Source organism: Mus pahari, chromosome 13 (assembly GCF_900095145.1).
Source record: "Mus pahari chromosome 13, PAHARI_EIJ_v1.1, whole genome shotgun sequence".
NCBI lineage: Eukaryota > Metazoa > Chordata > Mammalia > Rodentia > Muridae > Mus > Mus pahari.
In genome coordinates this window covers 76223105-76243576 of record NC_034602.1, presented here as the reverse complement: position 1 = coordinate 76243576, position 20472 = coordinate 76223105, and the positions used below count along the sequence as shown (strand labels likewise).

General features: G+C 37.6%; 1 protein-coding gene across 1 annotated transcript; it reads left to right on the top strand.

Annotated features, from left to right (window-relative positions):
* Positions 1 to 1012: 1012 nt before the first annotated feature.
* Positions 1013 to 19713, top strand: LOC110330746 (UDP-glucuronosyltransferase 2B17-like). Its single transcript, XM_021211039.2, has 6 exons — positions 1013 to 1772; positions 3223 to 3371; positions 4649 to 4780; positions 12780 to 12867; positions 13291 to 13510; positions 19170 to 19713. The coding sequence occupies exons 1-6, from the start codon at positions 1049 to 1051 to the stop codon at positions 19447 to 19449; spliced, it is 1593 nt and encodes a 530-aa protein (XP_021066698.1). The 5' UTR covers positions 1013 to 1048; the 3' UTR covers positions 19450 to 19713.
* The last annotated feature ends 759 nt before the right edge of the window (positions 19714 to 20472 follow it).

Below are 20472 nucleotides of genomic sequence, written 5' to 3'. Positions count from 1 at the left end.
CCTACTTGATGGTGAATGATGGTTTTGATACATTCTTTGGTTCAGTTTGTTAGAATTTTACTGAGTATTTTTGCATTGATATTCACAAGCAAAGTTGTTCGGAAGTTTTCTTTCTTTGTTGTGTCTTTGTGTGGTTTAGACATCAGCATCACTGTGGAATTTATTTGTTTCCTTTTTAAGGGCTTCTACCCATTTACCTGTGTTTTCCAGTATTTGGGGGGGGGGGGGATTATTTACATCATCCTTGAAGGACTCGAATATGTGCATGAGATAGGATTTTAGGTCAGCATCCTGGTTTTCAGGTGTGTTGGGATATCCAGGGCTTGTTGTGGTGGCAGAACTGGGTTCTGATGCTGCCAAAGTATATTGGTTTTTGTTCCTTATGGTCTTGTGCTTGCATCTCACCATCTGGTTATCTCTGGTGTTAACTGGTCTAGGTTTCTCTGTCTGGAGTCTGTCTCATCTGCCGTGGGTTGCTACACATCTCCTGGGATTCCTGTGGCTCTAACTATAACAGGTATCCTGAAAGGCCTTCAGACTGTGGAGTCTGTTGCCCTAGGTGTAGCAGATTTCCTGGGAGGCCCTCAGACACTGGGGCCTTCAGGGGGCAAACAAGCTGATATTTTGTTGTCCTGGGTGCAGCAGATCTTTTTGGAGGCCTTCAGACTGTGGGGACTTCACAGTAGCACACAAGCTGATGACTTGCCATGGTAGAAGGCTCAAGCTAGGGGGCAGGTGGAGTTTGAGTGGAGCAGATGGGTTCTGAGTCTGCTGGGCTCCACAGGGTCCCCATCTGCTGCAATTATTTGGGAGGGTCCCTTACCTGCTGCCCAGGGTACAGGAGATCTCCTGGGAGGCCTTCAGACTCTGGGATATTCAGAAGGGCAGATATGCTCATGTTTTTCTATCAACATGGTAATGTTCATTTCCTTATCAGATTTGACAAATGCCAGTTATATTTTAACTTCTTGTATAATGTTTCTTGGATAAAAGTTCAAGCAGTGACAGAAAAGATTGCACTCTGCACAGAAGAACTTTGATTTTCAGGATGCCTTGGAAGTGGATTTCTGCTCTGCTGCTGCTGCAGATAAGTTGCTGCTTCAGATCTGCAAAGTGTGGGAAGGTGTTGGTGTGGCCAGTGGACTACAGTCACTGGATGAATATAAAAATAATACTGAATGAACTTGTACAGAAGGGCCATGAAGTCACTGTTCTGAGACCTTCAACTTCCATCTTTCTTGATCCCAAAAAATCGTCTGGCCTTAAGTTTGAAACTTTTTCTTCATCTTTCAGTAATGAAGACGTGGAAGTTATTTTTGCAAAGCTTGTGGAAAGATGGACTTATGAGGTTCCAAGAGATACATGCTTATCATATTCTCCTTTACTACAAAATATAATTGATGAATATTCTAATTACTGTTTAATTCTTTGTAAAGACACAGTTTCAAACAAGCAGCTCATGGCAAAACTCCAGGAATCCAAGTTTGATATCATTTTGTCAGATGCTATTGGTCCCTGTGGGGAGCTCATAGCTGAACTGCTCCAAATTCCTTTTCTGTATAGTCTTCGCTTCTCTCCTGGCCACCAACTTGAAAAATACAGTGGAGGACTTCCTCTCCCTCCCTCTTATGTACCTGTAATTTTGTCAGGATTAGCTGGCCAAATGACATTCAAAGAGAGGGTAAAAAATATGATATGCATGCTTTATTTTGACTTTTGGTTCCAGACATTTAGGAAGAAGAAATGGGATCAGTTTTACAGCGAAACTTTGGGTAAGTTATGCTTCGATTCACAGGCTTAATGATCTAAGTTTCACATGCATGTTAAGATGCATTTCCATTAAGTACAAAGTGAAGTCTTTTACAGGTGGTCAAATGTAATTAGCAAACTCTCTGTAACAGTTCATATTATTGATCAAATAGAAGAAGGTAGCAGTGCTGATATAAGACACTCTGGTTACCTCTACGGTTACAAAGAGATGCAGTTAGACAGTCCCTAAGTATTTTTTTTTTAAATCTCATTTAGTACAAAAGGTTTCTCTATTTTAATAAGACACTAGGCAGTTATCCAAATCTTGATCCTTGTAGATTCAAGAATGATGTGCACAAACATGCAAGTGTGTGTGTGTGTGTGTGTGTGTGTGTGTGTGTGTGTGTGTGTAAAATATTGAAGAAATTATTTTCTTTTGTCTAGGCCAGTGCCAATTTTTAAAATTAAGATGCGGGTTGTGAGAACATGACCAAAAGTTTAAGAGTGTTCTCTCCCCATTTTTTAGTACCTGATGACTATTCCTAGCATCTACTTTTGTCAAGTGTTCCAAAATTACCTGAAACTTCACTTTCAGCAGACCTGTGACCCTTTTATGGTATCCAGAGTCACTGGTATAAACTTAGCATACACTCATGCAGATACACACACACATAAATGAAAAGATAAATCATATAATGTTTTCTTTGAATTTCTTATACTGTGTTATTTCCCAAGCTTATGAGTAAAACTGAGGTTTCTACCAGCCCCATATTTCTTCATTGTGTCATTTCATAACATTGATTGCGAATGTCTAAACTCTACAGAAGCATGGATACATATGCACTCAGTCTGTGTTTTCTGAAGTCATGTTTCTTGTCTTAAAAAAAATACCATACTTATGACTGGGCAAAAATTCCTAGTCTCATAATTTTTTTTTTAAATATTGTAATTGTTTTATAGAATAAGTACATTAAATATGTTAGTAAGAAGCAAGGTTTGAAGCACTAACCAGAAATCCAGTCATTCATAAACTTCACATTTCCCTAGGCAAAGAAGAAATAAAGATTAGCTACAAACTACCATGACCCTAGGAGTCCTGGGCAAGGTACAAAGCATGTTGTGACATTTGTACCTGGATTGTATGTTTATGTTTACACAGTGTTGTTTGAAGATTTAGAGAGGAGTAAAATGTGTACTTATTCAGACAGTGGCTTTTTCATTAACTATGTATGAGGAAATAATTAAATTAATGAGGAAACATGAGGTAAGTCCTTTAAAAACAAACCCAAACTTACATTTACATATATTGTATGAGCCACAAGTTAATTACTGATGCAAATTATATTACATATAAAAAGCATATTTTCTACGTCAAACACAATTTTACCAACACATTTAAGGAACTATAATTCATACTCAGAAGACATTCCTGTCAACTTTTCTGTGTCTCATTTGCTCATCTTCTCCATCTAGGAAGGCCCACCACCTTAGCTGAGACAATGGGCAAAGCTGAAATGTGGCTCATTAGATCCTATTGGGATTTGGAGTTTCCTCACCCAACCTTACCAAATGTTGACTATGTTGGAGGACTCCACTGCAAACCTGCTAAACCCTTGCCTAAGGTAAATATATTCTTTTTATCTCTTTTCTATTTCATTTAATTTCTTGTGAAAGTGATTCTATATCTGTCATTACCCTTTTCTCCCAATAACAGAGATGTATGGCAAGTGGAATTAATGAAAGGACATGGTAGAATTGGAAAATAAGTGAATTAAATTAAGTCATACAGGGGAATAGAGTGATTAGCCATTGGTTAAAGTCCTTACTAAACCATGAGGTTATGAGTTTGAGTCCCAATACCAATATAAAAAGTTGGGTGTCCTGGCACAGCATAATGACCTTAGTACTAAGGTTGCAGAAACAGATTAATACAGAAGCTTGCTGCATATAGACCAGATAAAAATGATGAGGTTCATATTCAATGACAGTCTCAAAAACTATGTTAAAGATTGATAGAGGGGATATCTGATTTTAACCTTTTGTACCCATGTGCTAAAACAAAGGCAGGGAACCCCATAGGCACTACTAATCTCCAAAACACACACATGCACGCACGCACACACACACAAACACACACACACTTATACACACAGGTGCAGAGACATACACATGCACACACATACACAAACACACACACAGAGAAATTAATTCAGTTCAATTCAGCACATCAGAAACATTCAGTAATTCAAAAGCTGTGATTACCATATATGAGGTAATTATTTTTTATCAACAGAAATAAACATTTACATAGTTTCTATTTCAAAGAATGAATTGTGGAGGTCATCTCTGAAAATACTCTTAATTATACACAATAGTAGAAAAGTATTACATAGTATATGCATACCATGCAGTTATGATTACTTTATAAAGACTAAAACATTTAATTAATTATACAAAATTTGTGTTAACTACCACATGTGTACACACTACAACTCAGATATTACTTCATCAAACACTAGATAGTAACGTTAAATCAGCCATCATAGGAAGGAAAAAAACAGCAAGGAAACTTTATACTTTCTGTAGGATTAAAATGTAACAAAGTTACAATTTTGCAAATATTTCACAAACTGCATTTGCACTCCTGAGCTTTTATTTCACCAGAGGAAAATAGGGAGCATATTTGTTGAACATATGAGAGTAGACTTTGAACTGCTGCCTGTGATGTTCAAAGTGTTTGACTGTGCCAGTTCTGTCTTCATAATGTTTTAACACCATTATTCTAAAATCTCCTAAGAATACTTCAGTTTTTATTCTTCTAGGTTTTTTTTTGTAAGAGTTTCACAAGTGATTTTTCTACTATTGTTATTGTGTGATAGAACAAATTCTTTCTTCTCAGGAAATGGAAGACTTTGTTCAGAGCTCTGGAGAGCATGGTGTGGTGGTGTTTTCTCTGGGGTCAATGGTCAGTAATATGACAGAAGAAAAGGCCAATGCAATTGCATGGGCCCTTGCCCAGATTCCACAGAAGGTGAGGTAAAGTGCCCACAGGAGGTAACTGCATACTAAGTCTGAGAAATTCCATAAAAGATCTGATTCTAGGAATGTCTGTGTGGACCTAAAGGTCTACGTAAGCTCTAACTAACCTAAGCAAATTTAGAGACAAATACACACGAGAGATGTTACAACACTATAGAAGGTGTTTTGGCTATAAGTACCTTGGATGTAAACATTGTGACTACTGTGGACACATTCTGAAATGCTGGCATTATGATGCCATCACTGTCAAGGAAGTGTAGACATAGCAAATTCTTCAGAGTTACAAATTTCATTTGTCAATTATTTAAGTCACTGTAAGATTTTTCAGTGGGGAGTTAATTTTTTATTATGTTTTCTAGCACAGGAACATTAAGCACATATTTAAAATGTTTGAAATGTGGCACGAAGTTGCATTCTAACTTTGATGCAGGTCTGTTCAGTGTGCAGTTCAGAGAGTGTTTTAAAGAAAGAGGGAGTCCCTTTTGGCTAACTGAGAGAAAAAGAATAAAAAAAAAAAAAATAGAAAGCTTATACATCTGGGCTCCCTGTCAGTATTTGTAGAAGAAATATCTAAAGGAAAGGGTGAGGTGAGTGTTGCAATTACAATCATCTCTGTGCATCATAACACATGAAGCATGTGTCTTGGCTTCTAACCGGTCTGAGTGAAAACTGGACAACTCAAGGAAGAAATACAAAAATAAGAATGCAAGAGTTGGAGGTGAAAATTATCCGATGAATCAATTCACACGGCATACTGTAAAGTGATATAATTTGAATCTTTGAAAATTTATGAATGTCTTATGTTTTCTACTGGAAAAGCTTCTCCCTAATCACAATTTAATTTTTTTTGAATGATCCAATACTTAAATGATTCAGTAACAAAGAAAATCCATTTTAGATGTGAGGATAATAGTCCATTTTATGAGACTGGTCCGAGAATTCTTTTTTTGTTTGTTTGTTTGTTTTTCATTTGTTTGCTTGTTTGCGGGTTTGTTTGTTTGTTTGTTTTTTTCAAGACAAGGCTTCTCTGTGTAGCCCTGGCTGTCCTGGAACTCACTCTGTAGACCAGGGTGGACTCGAACTCAGAAATCCACGTGCTTCTTGGTCTGAGAATTCTAGTACTAGCACCTATCATGGGCCTGGGCTTGTAACTATTATATATGTCACAAAAACACTTTGTTCGCTGCAGTAAAACTTTTGAAATTTGTCATAAGGACTACATAACCATCAATAGGTCAAAAGTAGTGTTGTTAGACTTGGTGAGTGCTTTTGATAGCCATATCACTTGTGATCTCAAATTGTTTACAATAGACACAAAAAAGTTGTTGTACAGGGTAATATTCTCATCTTATCTAAATCAGTTTCAATTCAGGCCACAAATAAGGTAAAAACTTCAGAACTCCCAGACAAACCTCATAGGATGGAGGTTAACATATATATTTTTAATGTATATTTGCTATATTTAGTGAATGTTTACGCTGCAGAGGTGACTCAGTGCATAAAATGTTTTCAATGCACTGTGAGCAGCTCAGTTTGAATCCCACTAATCCACATAAAGTCAGACACGGAATTGTATGATTCTATGGCAACAGTACCTTCATAGAGAGAGAAGGCAGAAATAAAATTCCTGGACCTTTGTGGGTCAGCAGTAGAAAAAAAAAATCAACAAAAATTTCTGTCTAAAACAGAAAAGGCATTCTATTGAACATATTTAAGGTAGTCTTCTCTATGTCACATGCTCAACTTAGTACTCATAAACATGTATTTGCATACATTAATCAGCTCACCCATGTTCCAACACACACAAAACACACAGGGATGAAGACAGATAAAAAGATGAGTTGGGAAAAGAAAGTTCTAGTCTCAGTGATAATTGCAATAATGTGGATGCTCAACCAAATACTATATGTAAATTGTCTAGCCCTTAATAACTACAGATTTACAGGTCTCCATTAATTTTTTAAAATCACAAAGTCAAATTTATTTCTCATGAAGTGATAAAATTATAGAATTTTGAATTCATATGAATAAAACCCATCATGTATGAAACCTGTGAAACATAAAACAGACCAAATCTAAGCATGGAGAGAGAAGAGGGGGCCTTCAGTCCACACAGGGCCATGGACTCTTGACAACAGTTGGAATTGGAGAGGAGAAGAGTGTAGCCCCTGCAAAGTCAACCATTCTCTAGTGGAAGAACACATACACAAGAATATATGGAGTGCACAAATTGCTTTTGAAGTTGTTTTTCTTGTTGTTGTTGCTGTTGTTTTGCTTTGCTTTGTTTTGTTTTGTTTTGTTTTTTAAGGATACTAAGTTAGGTTGAAAGGAAAGGGTTGATTTAGGGAAGATTGGTGTAGGTAGGAATTAATTTTAAAAACACATTATGTGAAATTCTTAGAGAAAATTTTTAAAAAGAAATATTGTTCTCACTTGCTGTGGTCATAATGGTCATTTGGAGAGCAGGTGGTAGTCCATCGTGCATATGATGCAAACATGTTCTGATCCATTGGTCTACGGGAATTTCTCTGCAAAGGACACATGTCTATTTGGGTAGAGTTGATGCAGCAGGTTTAATATCTGACTTTAAAACCTACACTGTCAATGCTCCAGACAAAGACAAAGACTAAAGTCTCATGCAACAACTAACTTTACTCAGAGAATCAAACAATTTAAACTTAGAAATTTAAGAAAGGTCATATTAGTACATATCACATGAGTTCAAGCTCCTTAGAATCATAAAGATGAGCTGCATGTGGTAAAAATCCTGCTTTACCAGAGAGGAACACAAAGGGCACTTTAAACACTCTCTAGATAACAATAGCAAGCAGAAGCTGGTAACCTGCAGCGCACCCACTCCTATCACATACCCTGAGAGAAGGGCAAACAAACATCCCCCAAACAATCTTTTGGTTTGAAGAAACTGAGGTCAAAGTCTCCTGTGCTATTTTCTTTAAGTGTTTTCAGAAGCAGTCAAAAATCAACTCACGTGACTCTATTCCTGGAACACTTTCAGACATCTGCCTCGTTTTACTTTTTTGAACAAAGAATACCCAGAGTGTTTTGTTTTGTTGTGTGCATGCATGCGTGTATTTTCATTTTGTTTTTGTTGTACATGTAGATAAATTTAATTGTCCTTTGACACATGTGTATCCACAGACACAAAGGTCAATGCAGCTGGAATCAAAATAATGAGATTCTCAGCTGACAAAGGGCTCTGTATAACTTTTTCCTAGATGCACTGGGTCTTTACCTGGTCCTAGGAAGGCAGACTTGATCTGATGATTTGGTTTTGTCAATAAATCCTTTGCCCTTCCAGATGGAGGCTTGCTGTCTACATGATGACTCCACTATTCTTTTTCTCCACCTTTGTCCTTCATTGTCCAGGGCTGGAGGAGCCTGAGAGAAATCTATAATCTTCCAGTGGCAGCATCTGCAATGCCAGATTCATATCCTTTCCCAAATTTCTTCAGCCAAATGGGCTTCCAAGACTCAAATTATTTAAACCCCACAGGCCAGTCTAAAGGGAGTGCAGAATGTTCTGGGGATAAATGAATTTGAGTCCCTGAATATGTATCACCTTGGAGTAAATTTCAAAACAAGTGTAAGGAAAGTACAAGGATGTACCTTCATGTCTCAACTTTTAAAATAGTTGTTATTTTAATGTTCCTTTTGCTCTTTCAGTTATGCCCTGCCGGGCGTGGTGGCGCGCACCTTTAATCCCAGCACTTGGGAGGCAGAGGCAGGCGGATTTCTGAGTTTGAGGCCAGCCTGGTCTACAGAGTGAGTTCCAGGACAGCCAGGGCTATACAGAGAAACCCTGTCTCGAACCCCCCCCAAAAAAACAAAACAAAACAAAACAAAAACAAAAACAAAAAAACAAAAAATCAATTATGCCCTGACCTTGAGGATTATGAAGAAGTCTTACCATATGACTAATATTACATCATTTACAAAAGTTGTTAATTTTTTTGTACTAAAGATTGGTTCATGGTCACATTTTATAGTAGCAGGCATTCTCACAGGAGCAAAGTTTGCAGCATTCTCTTGGTATAGAGGTATAACTCAAATAAATTTAGAGTATGAAGCAAGCACACATACATGCACACACGTACAGAATCCACTTCAGAAGAGCTACATCTATTGTCCATAATTCACTAATAGTTTTACCTCTTGGATGAACTCTAACTGTAGAACTGTGACAGTGTAAGGAAGAACAAGTAGGACATTCTTCTACAATCACTCTCAGTTGTCTAAGTGGGGTATGGTATTGTGCATGAACTGTAATAGCATTAGTGTATAAATGCTGATGCTCGCATTGTGGAGAGGTAAAAATAATCAGTTAATGCATTAGCTTGCTTATTTTGTTCTGCAATCGAACCAGGGAGGTTAGAGTGTACAAAAGTAGGAGCAATAAATGCAGAATGAGTGCAGATTTAACCAGTTGTTGTAGATCCTGGAGTGATGGGAGCATGGTAGGATGTGAACATGAAATTAAGAGGTTCCTATTCTACTATAAGAATCTTACTTGAACTTTGAAAATCCACAGACTTTTGCAACTCTCTTTTAAAATGATTGTTGGTTAGGTGTACAATAATACAGCAAGGAATATATCCATATAATTGTTGACATTATATCCTCACCTGATTTACTAATTGAACAAGAAAAGAAAGGCATGCAGTTTGCATTTTTTGGAGTAAATAGATTTATTTCAATGATGTACTCTCTTGTGCTGCAATACCTATAGGACAATTTAGTGGGGAAAATAAATAAATTTAAAGGGTGCAAAGAAGCCACATAATACAAAAATGCCTCTTTTATTTGGATTCTAAGAACCTTAATTCTTAATTTGTTTCTGCACATAAAATAAAAAATTATCCAATGCTATCTCTCCTTTTATAGTTTTAGACAGTTTACTAGTGATTAATTGGGTATTCTTAAAATAGTATATAGCAGGGCTGTAGAGATGTCTCAGTGCTTAAGAGCACTGGCTACTCTTCTAGAGGATCTAGTTTCAATTCCGAGCACCTATATGTCATTTCACAACTGTCAGTAACTATGGTTCTAAAGGTTCTGGGACACACGTTCTGCCTAACCCCCCCCACACACACACACAGTCATGGAGGTAGAACGCCAATGCACATAAAACTAAAGGAATACACATTTTAAAAGTAGCATGTAGAGAATTATTACTCCCTAATAAATTTAGAAAATGTTTTAAATGTCCTGTCCTGTCTTATTGACATTTTCATGGGTATTAACAGGTGTTTTTGTTAACAGGTGTCCCAGATATTATGCCATGTCTGATCTTTGTACCTTTTCTGATGTGATAATAAGATCGTTTTTATGTAGCACATCCTAAATCATGTCATACACACATATCTCTTTCTCTTTGGAGGTGACTAACAGAATATCATCCATATAATGAATAGTATAAGCCTGAAGGAAGGTTTGCTTCACAGGTTCTAAAACCTTACCTACATAGATAGTATTGGCATATAGTGGAGGATTTTTGCCATACCTCAAGGTAATATAGTCCATTGACAGCAAAGCTGCGATTTTCTATGATTGAGTGAAGAAATAGAAAATGTTATATATACATTATTATCAACAAAAATATGTATTGTGAAAAACCAGCCCTTCAAATACAAAATAAATTGAAGACCAATCTACCAATAGATGTCAGTGTAGATAATCCAGGCTGTAAAACTCATATTGGCCACATGGTGGCATTAATATTTCATAAGCCAATCATCCTCTATTTACCATATTATCTTTTTTTTTTTTTTTTTTTTGGTTTTTTGGTTTTTTGGTTTTTTGGTTTTTATCGAGGCAGGGTTTCTCTGTACAGCCCTGGCTGTCCTGGAACTCACTTTGTAGATCAGGCTGGCCTCGAACTCAGAAATCCACCTGCCTCTGCCTCCCGAGTGCTGGGATTAAAGGCGTGTGCCACCACACCCAGCTCCCATATTATCTTTTAATTAAAAAAACAAGAGAATTCCACAGAGAAAAAGATATATCATTGTTCCCATTCTTCAACTGTTATCTGACTACTACTAAGGAGACTATAACTTTCCTTTAAAAATATGTCTTTGCCTGGGCAGTGGTGGCTCATGCCTTTAATCCCAGTATTTGGGAGGCAGAGGGATATTTCTGAGTTTGAGGCCAACCTAGTCTACAGAGTGAGTTCCAGGACAGCCAGGACTACATAGAGAAACCCTGTCTCAAAATGAAATACCCAATCCATGCTTATGATATTGTTCATGTGAGAACATAGGTTCCATAATCCTTTGTAACCCTTAACTTATTTCCTTTTTGATATCACAATTTTTTCATTAGTAATTGCAATTTTGAAGAATAAATATGGATCTCTGCATTAGATGGTTATAGAAAGTCTCTTCACCAAAAATTAATCAGAATATGAGTGACAGAAGGCTATGGGGTTTGCATTATGCCTTCTTCATTATACACTGTAACTTTGTTTAACCTTTCTAGAGCTCATATTTGCCAACTCTCTCAGAGATGAGCTAATACGCCATTCAGGTGGCCACTTTTCAGTGGCAACAATAGAAACATCAGTTCTAGACTCAATCAATTTTATACATGCTTTTTTCTTTTATTTTTAAACCTAATAATGGTGTATCATTTTCCTTTAATAAAGTGCTTTAAGCTACAGTTTTATTTGTACAATTGAATCCTCCTGCATGGAACACTGTCTTTTTTTTTTTTATGAAGAAATTATATAGACAATGATGATGATGATGATGATGATGATGATGATGATAATTAATAATAAGTGTGCAAATTTCCCCTGTCATTAAATTTCCAATTAGTAGGTACTATGACCAAGACTGCTTTTTTTCCCTGTATAGCTTTCCTCAATGGCTCTATATGAACTATGATTCCTTTCATGAATTAACTACTGTGACCAAAATAGTCCAATTGCAATGGGCAGATTAGTTCCCCAAAAACCTGTGTCATGGGATAGGGGAAATGACAATATTATAGGACAAGGAATATCAATAGCAGCACATCCTAGAGTAGTAGCTTTTAACAAAAGAATAGATTGGTTACAAAGTGAAGCTGACATAAATACTATTGTATTTAGATTTAAACCCTTACATTTTGTAGCTCCTAGTATACCCTCATCAGGTTTCTCTATTGTTGACTTGTATTGTTATTATTGCCACATAACCATATTTAAATAGCATTCCTTAGCCCAGTGTTTTACTTTCATGCATATAGGGCTTAACCCAGGAGCTCCTTCATTCTGTTCATTCAATTGTAAGGGGAACTTACAATATGCCTTACCCAATATCAGCTTTGTTTGGTAATGTGGCCACTTTACCAACATCAGCTTTGTTTAGCAAAGATTCCTATAGCAGTTAATTTTGCTCTTTCTTTGTAAGCCCCTACATTTCTATGTAACTTCAGAAAGTCCACACTCTTGCTCAGTTTTTTAAGAATTCCCATTGATCACCTCTACTGAATTGCTCATCTAGCCTATGGGAGGTATTTAGCTAAGTTTTCCCTTTTAAAAAGCTACATTTTTTATTATTTCTCTTTTGAAAATTATAGTGATATAATTTCTTCCTTTCCTGCAGGGTGGTGGTGGTGCATGCCCTTAATCCCAGCACTTGGGAGGCAGAGGCAGAGGCAGGTGGATTTCTGAGTTTGAGGCCAGCCTGGTCTACAAAGTGAGTTCTAGGACAGCCAGGGCTACACAGAGAAACCCTGTCTCTAAAAACCAAAAACCAAAACCAAAAAAAAAAATTTTTTTTTCCTTTCCATTCCTCCCTCCAAACACTTTCCTATCTGAGTCCTTGCTCTCTTTCAAACTCATGCCATCACTTTTCATTAATTGTTAGATACACACACACACACACACACACACACACACACACACACACACACATTTCTAAATACAACCTGCTCATTGTTTATAATGTCAAATTTGTCTCCATCAGCACAGATTATCTAACATTTAACAGGTTCTTTGGAGATTTGATGGCAAAACTCCAGCCACCTTAGGACCCAATACCAGAGTCTACAAGTGGCTTCCCCAAAATGATCTTCTTGGTAAGACTTAAAAACAAATGCTTAATCATATCTGGCTCTCTATGATTTGTATACCAATCTTTGTTGACTTCAAAATCTCCCATATTATACTAAGGGAATTGATTATTTATTTAAGAAAACAAGTTCTGAAATGCATTTCATCTTTTTAAACACTCATTTATTTTTTCTTATCTACTATGGGCTCCCTGTGTTCCACTAGAAATCTGTATTTCATTGTTCAAGTCTAAAGTCTCATGCAAACTTGCAAAAATAGTTCACTGTAAATGTGGTTCTTCTTGTTCTGAGACAGAAAGGCATTTTAGTGATATTATGAGTATAACAATCTTCATGAAGAAAATCTCCTTTCAGTTACTGGTAGTATACAGGTCTCTTTTCATTTCTAAGACTGCTCATTAATGTTAATATGAATTCATCTTCTTCTAGGTCATCCAAAAACCAAAGCCTTTGTAACTCATGGTGGAGCGAATGGCATCTATGAGGCAATCCATCATGGAATCCCTATGATTGGCATTCCTTTATTTGGAGAACAACATGATAACATTGCCCACATGGTGGCCAAAGGAGCAGCTGTTACATTGAATATCAGAACAATGTCAAGGACAGATTTGCTCAATGCACTGGAGGAAGTCATAGACAATCCTTCGTGAGTATAACCTTTGAAAGTGCGATTGGTTGATTGATTGATTAATTCATTGATTGATTGATTGATTGATTTGGTTAGTTATTCATTCACTGCCCTTCTTCCTGAAGGACAAATGAGCAAGAATTATTCTGAATGTAAAAATAATGGTAGGAACAGAGATAAATTAGGGCAAGATTCTGTGTATATGTTATTCTTTCCTCTACTTAATTTTTTAATTCTATGTAATTTTTCCTGTTTCTCTGCTATGCAAATAGCACCATCTTAAATATAAAACTGCTGCTTCATCCTCTACACTGTTTGACAAAAAGGCATCAAATCTGGACAATTTTTCTTTTCAATTTTTTGAGTAAAGAAATTGGGCAGAGTTTTAAAGATAGTACAAATTATAAATAGCCAATGAATGAAAACGAAGGAAATACTAAGTGTTTTATCAGATGGATTACATAGAAAAGCCATAGGAAAACATTATAGTGGAGAAACCTGAAATGTTATTTTATAAAAAAGATATGCTACTTTTATGGCAGTTATAACTTTCATCATTGAAATAGGATAGATATGAACATAAAAGTAAGTGTATGTTTGGATGTGTAACTGTGCAACCTAATATTTTAGGATAAAAGTGAAAACCTATTAGAGTAAAGCAAATGAATATGTCCATGATAATAGTTTTATTATACATATAATATTTATTTATACATGATTTGGATAATAAATAGCATCTTTTTTTTTGCTTTATCAACATTCTTCTTGTTATTTTCTCCATTTCCTTTATCTTCTTGTTTCCCTCACTGGCCCTCTTTCCCTCTTCTCGTATCCCTTATCAGATCTGTTGAATTTTGCTATCTCCCTTCACTGCCTTCACACCTTGTTCTGTATTTCCCTCCCTCACCACCTTTAAAGGAGCTTCTCCTCTTTCCACTCCTCTATCAGATCCATTTAATCCTAAATTTAAACAACTGGAATATGCATATTAGGAAGTGAGGATGATTTAGTGAGAAGAGAAACACAAGTTCCCTATTGTACTTTGTAAACAGTAGAAGTGTAAGTTACCACCATTGTACTCTCTACCTGTTGTGCTACATAAACTAATATTTGGGGCTGGTGACTCATGTCTCTGAGTCACATTTCTCCTTTCTATTGTCATCAATAATCTTTTCAACAATAGAAGCAAATGCACCTCCATGTGAAATGCTGACAACTCTTACTTCTTTTTCTTTTAATTGGTATTTTATTTTTCTTCATTATTTATTTTATTTACATTCCAAATGTTGTCCCACCACCTGATCCCCATTCCCATAATTCTTACACCCATCCCCCTCCCCTTTGCCTCTGAGAGAGTGCCCCCCCCACCCACCTAACCACCCCCTCAATATCCCACCACTGTATCCCCATTCCCTGGAGTATCGCATCTCTAAAGGATTAGGCACATCATCTCCCACTGAAGCCAGATGAGGCAGTGCCTCTACTTCCATGTATGCTCTCTGGTTGTTGTCTTAGTCTCTGGAAGCTCTGAGGGGTCCAATTTAGTTGATATTGTTGTTCTTCCTATGAGATTGCCATTCCCTTAAGCTCCTTCAATTCTTCCTCTAACTCTTCCATAGGGACCCCTGACCTCAGTCCAATAGTTGAATGCAAGTATTTGCATCTGTCTCAATCAGCTGCTGGTAGATCATCTCAGAGGACAGTCATGCTAGACTCCTATCTGCAAGCACAACATAGATTTAGTAATAAAGTTAGGGTTTGGTGCCTGCCATGGAATGGATACCAAGTTGGATCAGTCAATGGATAGCCATTTCTTTAGTCTCTGCATGATGTTTGTCCCTGCATTTCTTTTAAACAGGAACAAATCTGGGTCACAATTTTTGAAGGTTTATTGGTGACTCCATCCATCTATTGAGGGTCTTGACTGCATATGGGAGGTGGAATCTTCAGGTCCCATCTTATCATTGTTTAGCATTTTGGCTAAGGTCATTCCCATTGACTACTGGTTGTCTCTCAAATCCCATGTGTTGGGGGCTTTCTAGAGGTTCGCCCCACCCCACACATCTCACAGCTACATATTTCCATTCTTTCTCCTGGTGTTTTGGGCTTCTTTCTTGTCTTCCTTCATACCTGATCCTGTCCCCTTTTTCCTCTCCAGCTCCCCTCTCCAACCCAGGTCCCTCTCCCCTCTGCCTCCTGTGATTATCTCCTTCCCACTACTAAGTAAGATTGTAGCATATTCACTTGGGGCTTCCATCTTCTTAAATGTCTTGCAGTCTGTGGATTGTATCATGGGCATCCTGTACTCTTTGTCTAATATCCATTTATCAGTGAGTAGATACAATGCATGTCCTTTTGAATTCCGGCCAACTCTCCTCAGTGATCCTAAGATCCTGAGTGAACTAGGGTACCTCCAGTGTCGAGAGTCCTCTGGGAACCATGGGACTGTCCTCCGAATTCATGCCCAAGGTGGCCCAGGGCTGGTTCTGACCAGCCACTGTTCCGGCGGGTTTCCTGTGTCCCTGTTCCTGCTAGCACAGGCCCCTCCTATTTGTTTTGGGACAGATGTTGTGTTCCACTCACCAGTGATGCTAACATCCTGGGTGTGCTAGGGTACCTGCGGTGTGGAAAGTCCCCTGGGGACTGTTGGACCATCTTCTGAGTTTGCGCCCAAGGTGGCCCGGGGCTGGTAATGACCAGAACAAACCCCAGCCACTGGTTAGGAGGGTTTCCTGTGTCCCTGTTCCTGCTGTATTAGCTTTTGTTTATGGAATGGATAATTGAGTCTGTAGGTGTAGAGATATATTAAAGATGACTAATTGTTAGTTCCTGTTATATTTGTTATTGGATATGGTATTATGTGTGCATTAATCCCTTCTGTTATGTTTGTTGTGAGATGATTAATTTCTTTTTTTCATTTTTATTAGATATTTTCTTCATTTTCATTTTAAATGCTATCCTGATAGTCCCCTACACCTTCCCCCCACCCTGCTCTCCTACCCACCCACTCCCACTTCTTAGGCCTGGTGTTCCCCTGTACAGGGGCATATAAAGTTTGCAAGACCAAGGGGCCTCTCTTCACAATGATGGCAAACTAGGCCATCTTCTGCTACATATGCAGTTAGAGACACGAACTCTGGGGGTACTGGTTAGTTCATATTGTTGTTCCACCTATAGGGTTGCAGACCCCTTCAGCTTCTTGGGTACTTTCTCTAGCTCCTTCATTGGGGGCCCTGTGTTCTATCCAATAGATGACTGTGAGCATCCACTTCTATATTCACCAGGCACTGGCATAGCCTCACAAGAGACAGCTATATCAGAGTTGTTTCAGCAAAATCTTGCTGGCATATGCAATAGTGTCTACATTTGGTGGCTGATTATGGGATGGAACCCAGGTGGGCAGGAGATGATTAATTTCATATGTGTTCTTGGGTGTAGTTACCTTCCTTGTATTGGAGTTTTACTTCTAGTAAGACTGTATTAGTAAAAAGATATTGTTTGAATTTGTTTTTTGTCACAGAAGATCTTGATTTCTCCATCTATATTGATTGAGGATTTTGCCAGGTACAGTTGTCTGAGCTGACATTTGTGGTCTCTAAGCATCTGCCTGACTTCTGTCCAGGATCTTCTCGCTTTTAGCATCTCTTTTTAGAAGTCTCATATAATTCTGATAGGTCTGATTTTATATGTTACTTAGCCATTTTCCCGTAAAGCTTTTAATGTTATTTCTCTGTTCTGTACATTTAATGTTTTGACTATTATTTGGCAAGAGGATTTTCTTTTCTGGTCCAATCTATTTGGTATTCTGTAGGCTTCTTGTATGTTGATGGCCATCTCTTTCTTTAGGTTAGGGAAGTTTTCTCCTATGATTTTGTTGAAGCTGTTTTCTGGCACTTTGAACTGGGAATCTTCATACTCTTCTATTCCTATTATGCTTAAGTTTCATCTTTTCATTGTGTCCAAAATTTTCTGGATGTTTTGGGTAGAAACCTTTTATACTTTGTATTTTCTTTGACTAATGTGTCAATATCTTCTATGATATCTGCTATGTATAAGATTCTCTCCTCCATCTGTTGTATTCTTAGCTCCTGATCTCCTTTCTAGGTTTTCACTCTCCAGGGTTGCCTCTATCTGTGATTTTGTTATTGTTTCTATTTTCTTTTTAAGGCATTGGAGCATTTTGCTAGAATCCTTTACCTGCCTGAATTTATTTTCCTGTGTTTCTTTAAGGGATTTTGTTGTTGTTGTTGTTTCCTCTTTAAGGACATCTACCTGTTTGCATGTGTTTTTCTGTATTGTTCTAAGGTAGTTCTTTATATATGCCTGAAAGGCCTCTATCATCTTCATGAGATGGGATTTTTCAGCCAGAATCTCCCTCTTTAGGTGTGGTAGGATATCCAGGACTTGCTATTATAGGAGAACTGAGTTCCAGTGGTGCCAAATTACATTAGCTTCTGTTGCTTATATTCTTGTGCTTACATTTTGCCATCTGGTAATTTTTGATGTTAACTGACCAGGGTGTCTTGGATAGTGCAGCCATCCTTGGAAACATGCAGAGCTGTGAGACCTGGATTAGAGCAGGGCTTCTGTGAGGCAGGAAATGCCATCTCTTGTTAGGGCAGGCCTTTTATATCCTTGGTTAGAGTAAGCCTCCTGTTACTTATGTGTCTGGTTAGGTCAGACATCCTGGGAGATCGGTAGGTTTTGGGGTCCAAGTAGTGACACACTGATCTTTCTTTCTGGTTAAGGCAGAGCTCCTTGAAGATAGGTAGGTTGTGGGGTCCTATGGGGGTACAGGCAAGCTGATCTGCCATGGATTCAGGTGGAGGCACAGACCTGAAAGGGGATGGAACTCTGGCAGAGCAGGGCAGATCCCAACTCTTAGGGCTCTGTGGGGGTCCCAGCTGGCATGGGTATTGAGGTGAGGGAGGCCTTACCTGTGTCCCAGGTTAGGGAAGACCTCCTGTGAGACAGACAGGCTATGGGATCCTGGACGCAGTGGCAGGGATTCAGGTAGTGATGCAGAAACACTCTTACTTTTCAAATGACAATGCTAACCAAAAATGAACATCATCAATAATAACCATCACAAGAGCAAATGATACATGGCAAGTAAGTCATACACAGTGAAAAATGATTTTCCACAGATGCTTAAGAATAAATAAATATACTCTGATGTAATGAATAATCTGAGTTAAACTCAAGCCTATCTACCACACTTGGAAGGGGAACAAAATCATAATCCATGAACATGTCTATGTTTTTTAAGAAACTGAGGTCAGGAAACTCTTGTTTTCAATAGTATTTTCTCACAAATGCTTAGAAATCTCATCACAAGATTCTATTCTTGGACCATATTCTGACACTAGATAACTGAGGTTTCATATACTCAAATAAAAATATCTCATTTTAATATTTTTTTATATTTATGGTTTATCTGTCTATAAACTCTAATTTAAAATATTTGACCTTTTCCAACTTTTCTTTTTATATGCTTCCATCTTGTTTACTCAAGAAGTTTAGACACTCTTACTAACATCTTTTTAGGCATGATATAAAACACAATTTATTTTTCTTCTAATTTTTATATATCACCTTTACTAATCTACACAAACATTTATAGCTGTGTTTTTCATTCATTCTGTGATTTTCCTAATGGCCATTTTCTCTCTTACAGCTATAAAGAGAATGCTATGTGGTTGTCAACCATTCACCATGACCAGCCTATGAAGCCCCTGGACAGAGCAGTCTTCTGGATTGAGTTTGTCATGCGCCACAAAGGGGCCAAGCATCTGAGACCACTTGCATACAACCTCACCTGGTACCAGTACCACTCTCTGGATGTGATTGGATTCCTGCTTGCCTTTGTGACAGTCATTGTAGTCCTTACTGTAAAGTGCTTCTTGTTTATTTACCGATTATTTGTAAAGAAGGAAAAGAAAATGAAGAATGAGTAGAACTCATTGATAATGCATTACATGAAGGAAATATTACCATCATTCTATGTTATGAACTAACTTTTAAACACTCACTAATCACTTTACAGAAGCATATCTTCTTTGTAGTTTTGTACCACGTAAAAATAAAACACATATAACTCTGTGGCTACTGATATGTTATCAAAGAATCATATCATTTATTTTAATTTTCAAACTATTAAATGTAAAATAATTTGCATGTGTACAAACATATGGAAAATAAAGATTTACTGGACAGAGTCTTAAAAATCAATCTATTATCCTTTCAATATTTGAAAATTTACTATTTGTCTCTATCTTCAAGACCAATTCTATAGATGTCATATGTCTTATATTTTCTTGGGTGTAACTGTAGAGTGTAGTTTTTACTACACCACTTTAAGTTCTGTGCTACCAGCCCCACCCAGGGTCCCTCAGATCCATGGATGAAACACACACACACACCACAGACACACACACACACAAACACACACACACACACACACACACACACACACACACACACTTGTATATCTTTGACATGTTTTAGCTCAACTGCTTGGATTTTATAAGCCTCTTTTGGCTAGCCTTCTCTTCTCTCCACTCCTAGCTTAACACCTCTGACTCTTCCCACAGCTCTGTTGCTCAGTTAACTTTAGTCCTAGATTAATACCATGAATCTGTTTTCATCTTAATTATGTTTCTAATATCCCACCTTCTACCCCAGACCCAGTCAGCCCAGCAGCTGATGGCCAAGCTGCCTGAGATCTCACATGGCTGATCACTCCTTATCCCCCAAAGCATGTCAGAAACTTTTCTCCTTTACTGCATCTGCTAGCCTGCCTGTGGGAAAATTGGAAGTTCCACCTTTGTGCCCTGCTCATTGATCTTTAGCATCCTTATTGATCAATCAAGAACAAATTGGTAAACAGGATCTTCACAGGCAGATTCCTGTTCAGTTCATCAGGACCACTCACTGCATGTAGTTACAGTCTTAGTATTGGAGTTATGCTTTAGATATCA

What these genes read in the sequence shown, in the direction of transcription:
- LOC110330746 (XM_021211039.2), top strand. Translation starts at nt 1,049, where the DNA reads ATGCCTTGGAAGTGGATTTCTGCTCTGCTGCTGCTGCAGATAAGTTGC. An exon ending in CTGCTAAACCCTTGCCTAAG is followed by an intron (nt 3,372 to 4,648) that starts GTAAATATATTC and finishes CTTTCTTCTCAG; the next exon opens with GAAATGGAAGACTTTGTTCA. An exon ending in GAAGTCATAGACAATCCTTC is followed by an intron (nt 13,511 to 19,169) that starts GTGAGTATAACC and finishes TCTCTCTTACAG; the next exon opens with CTATAAAGAGAATGCTATGT.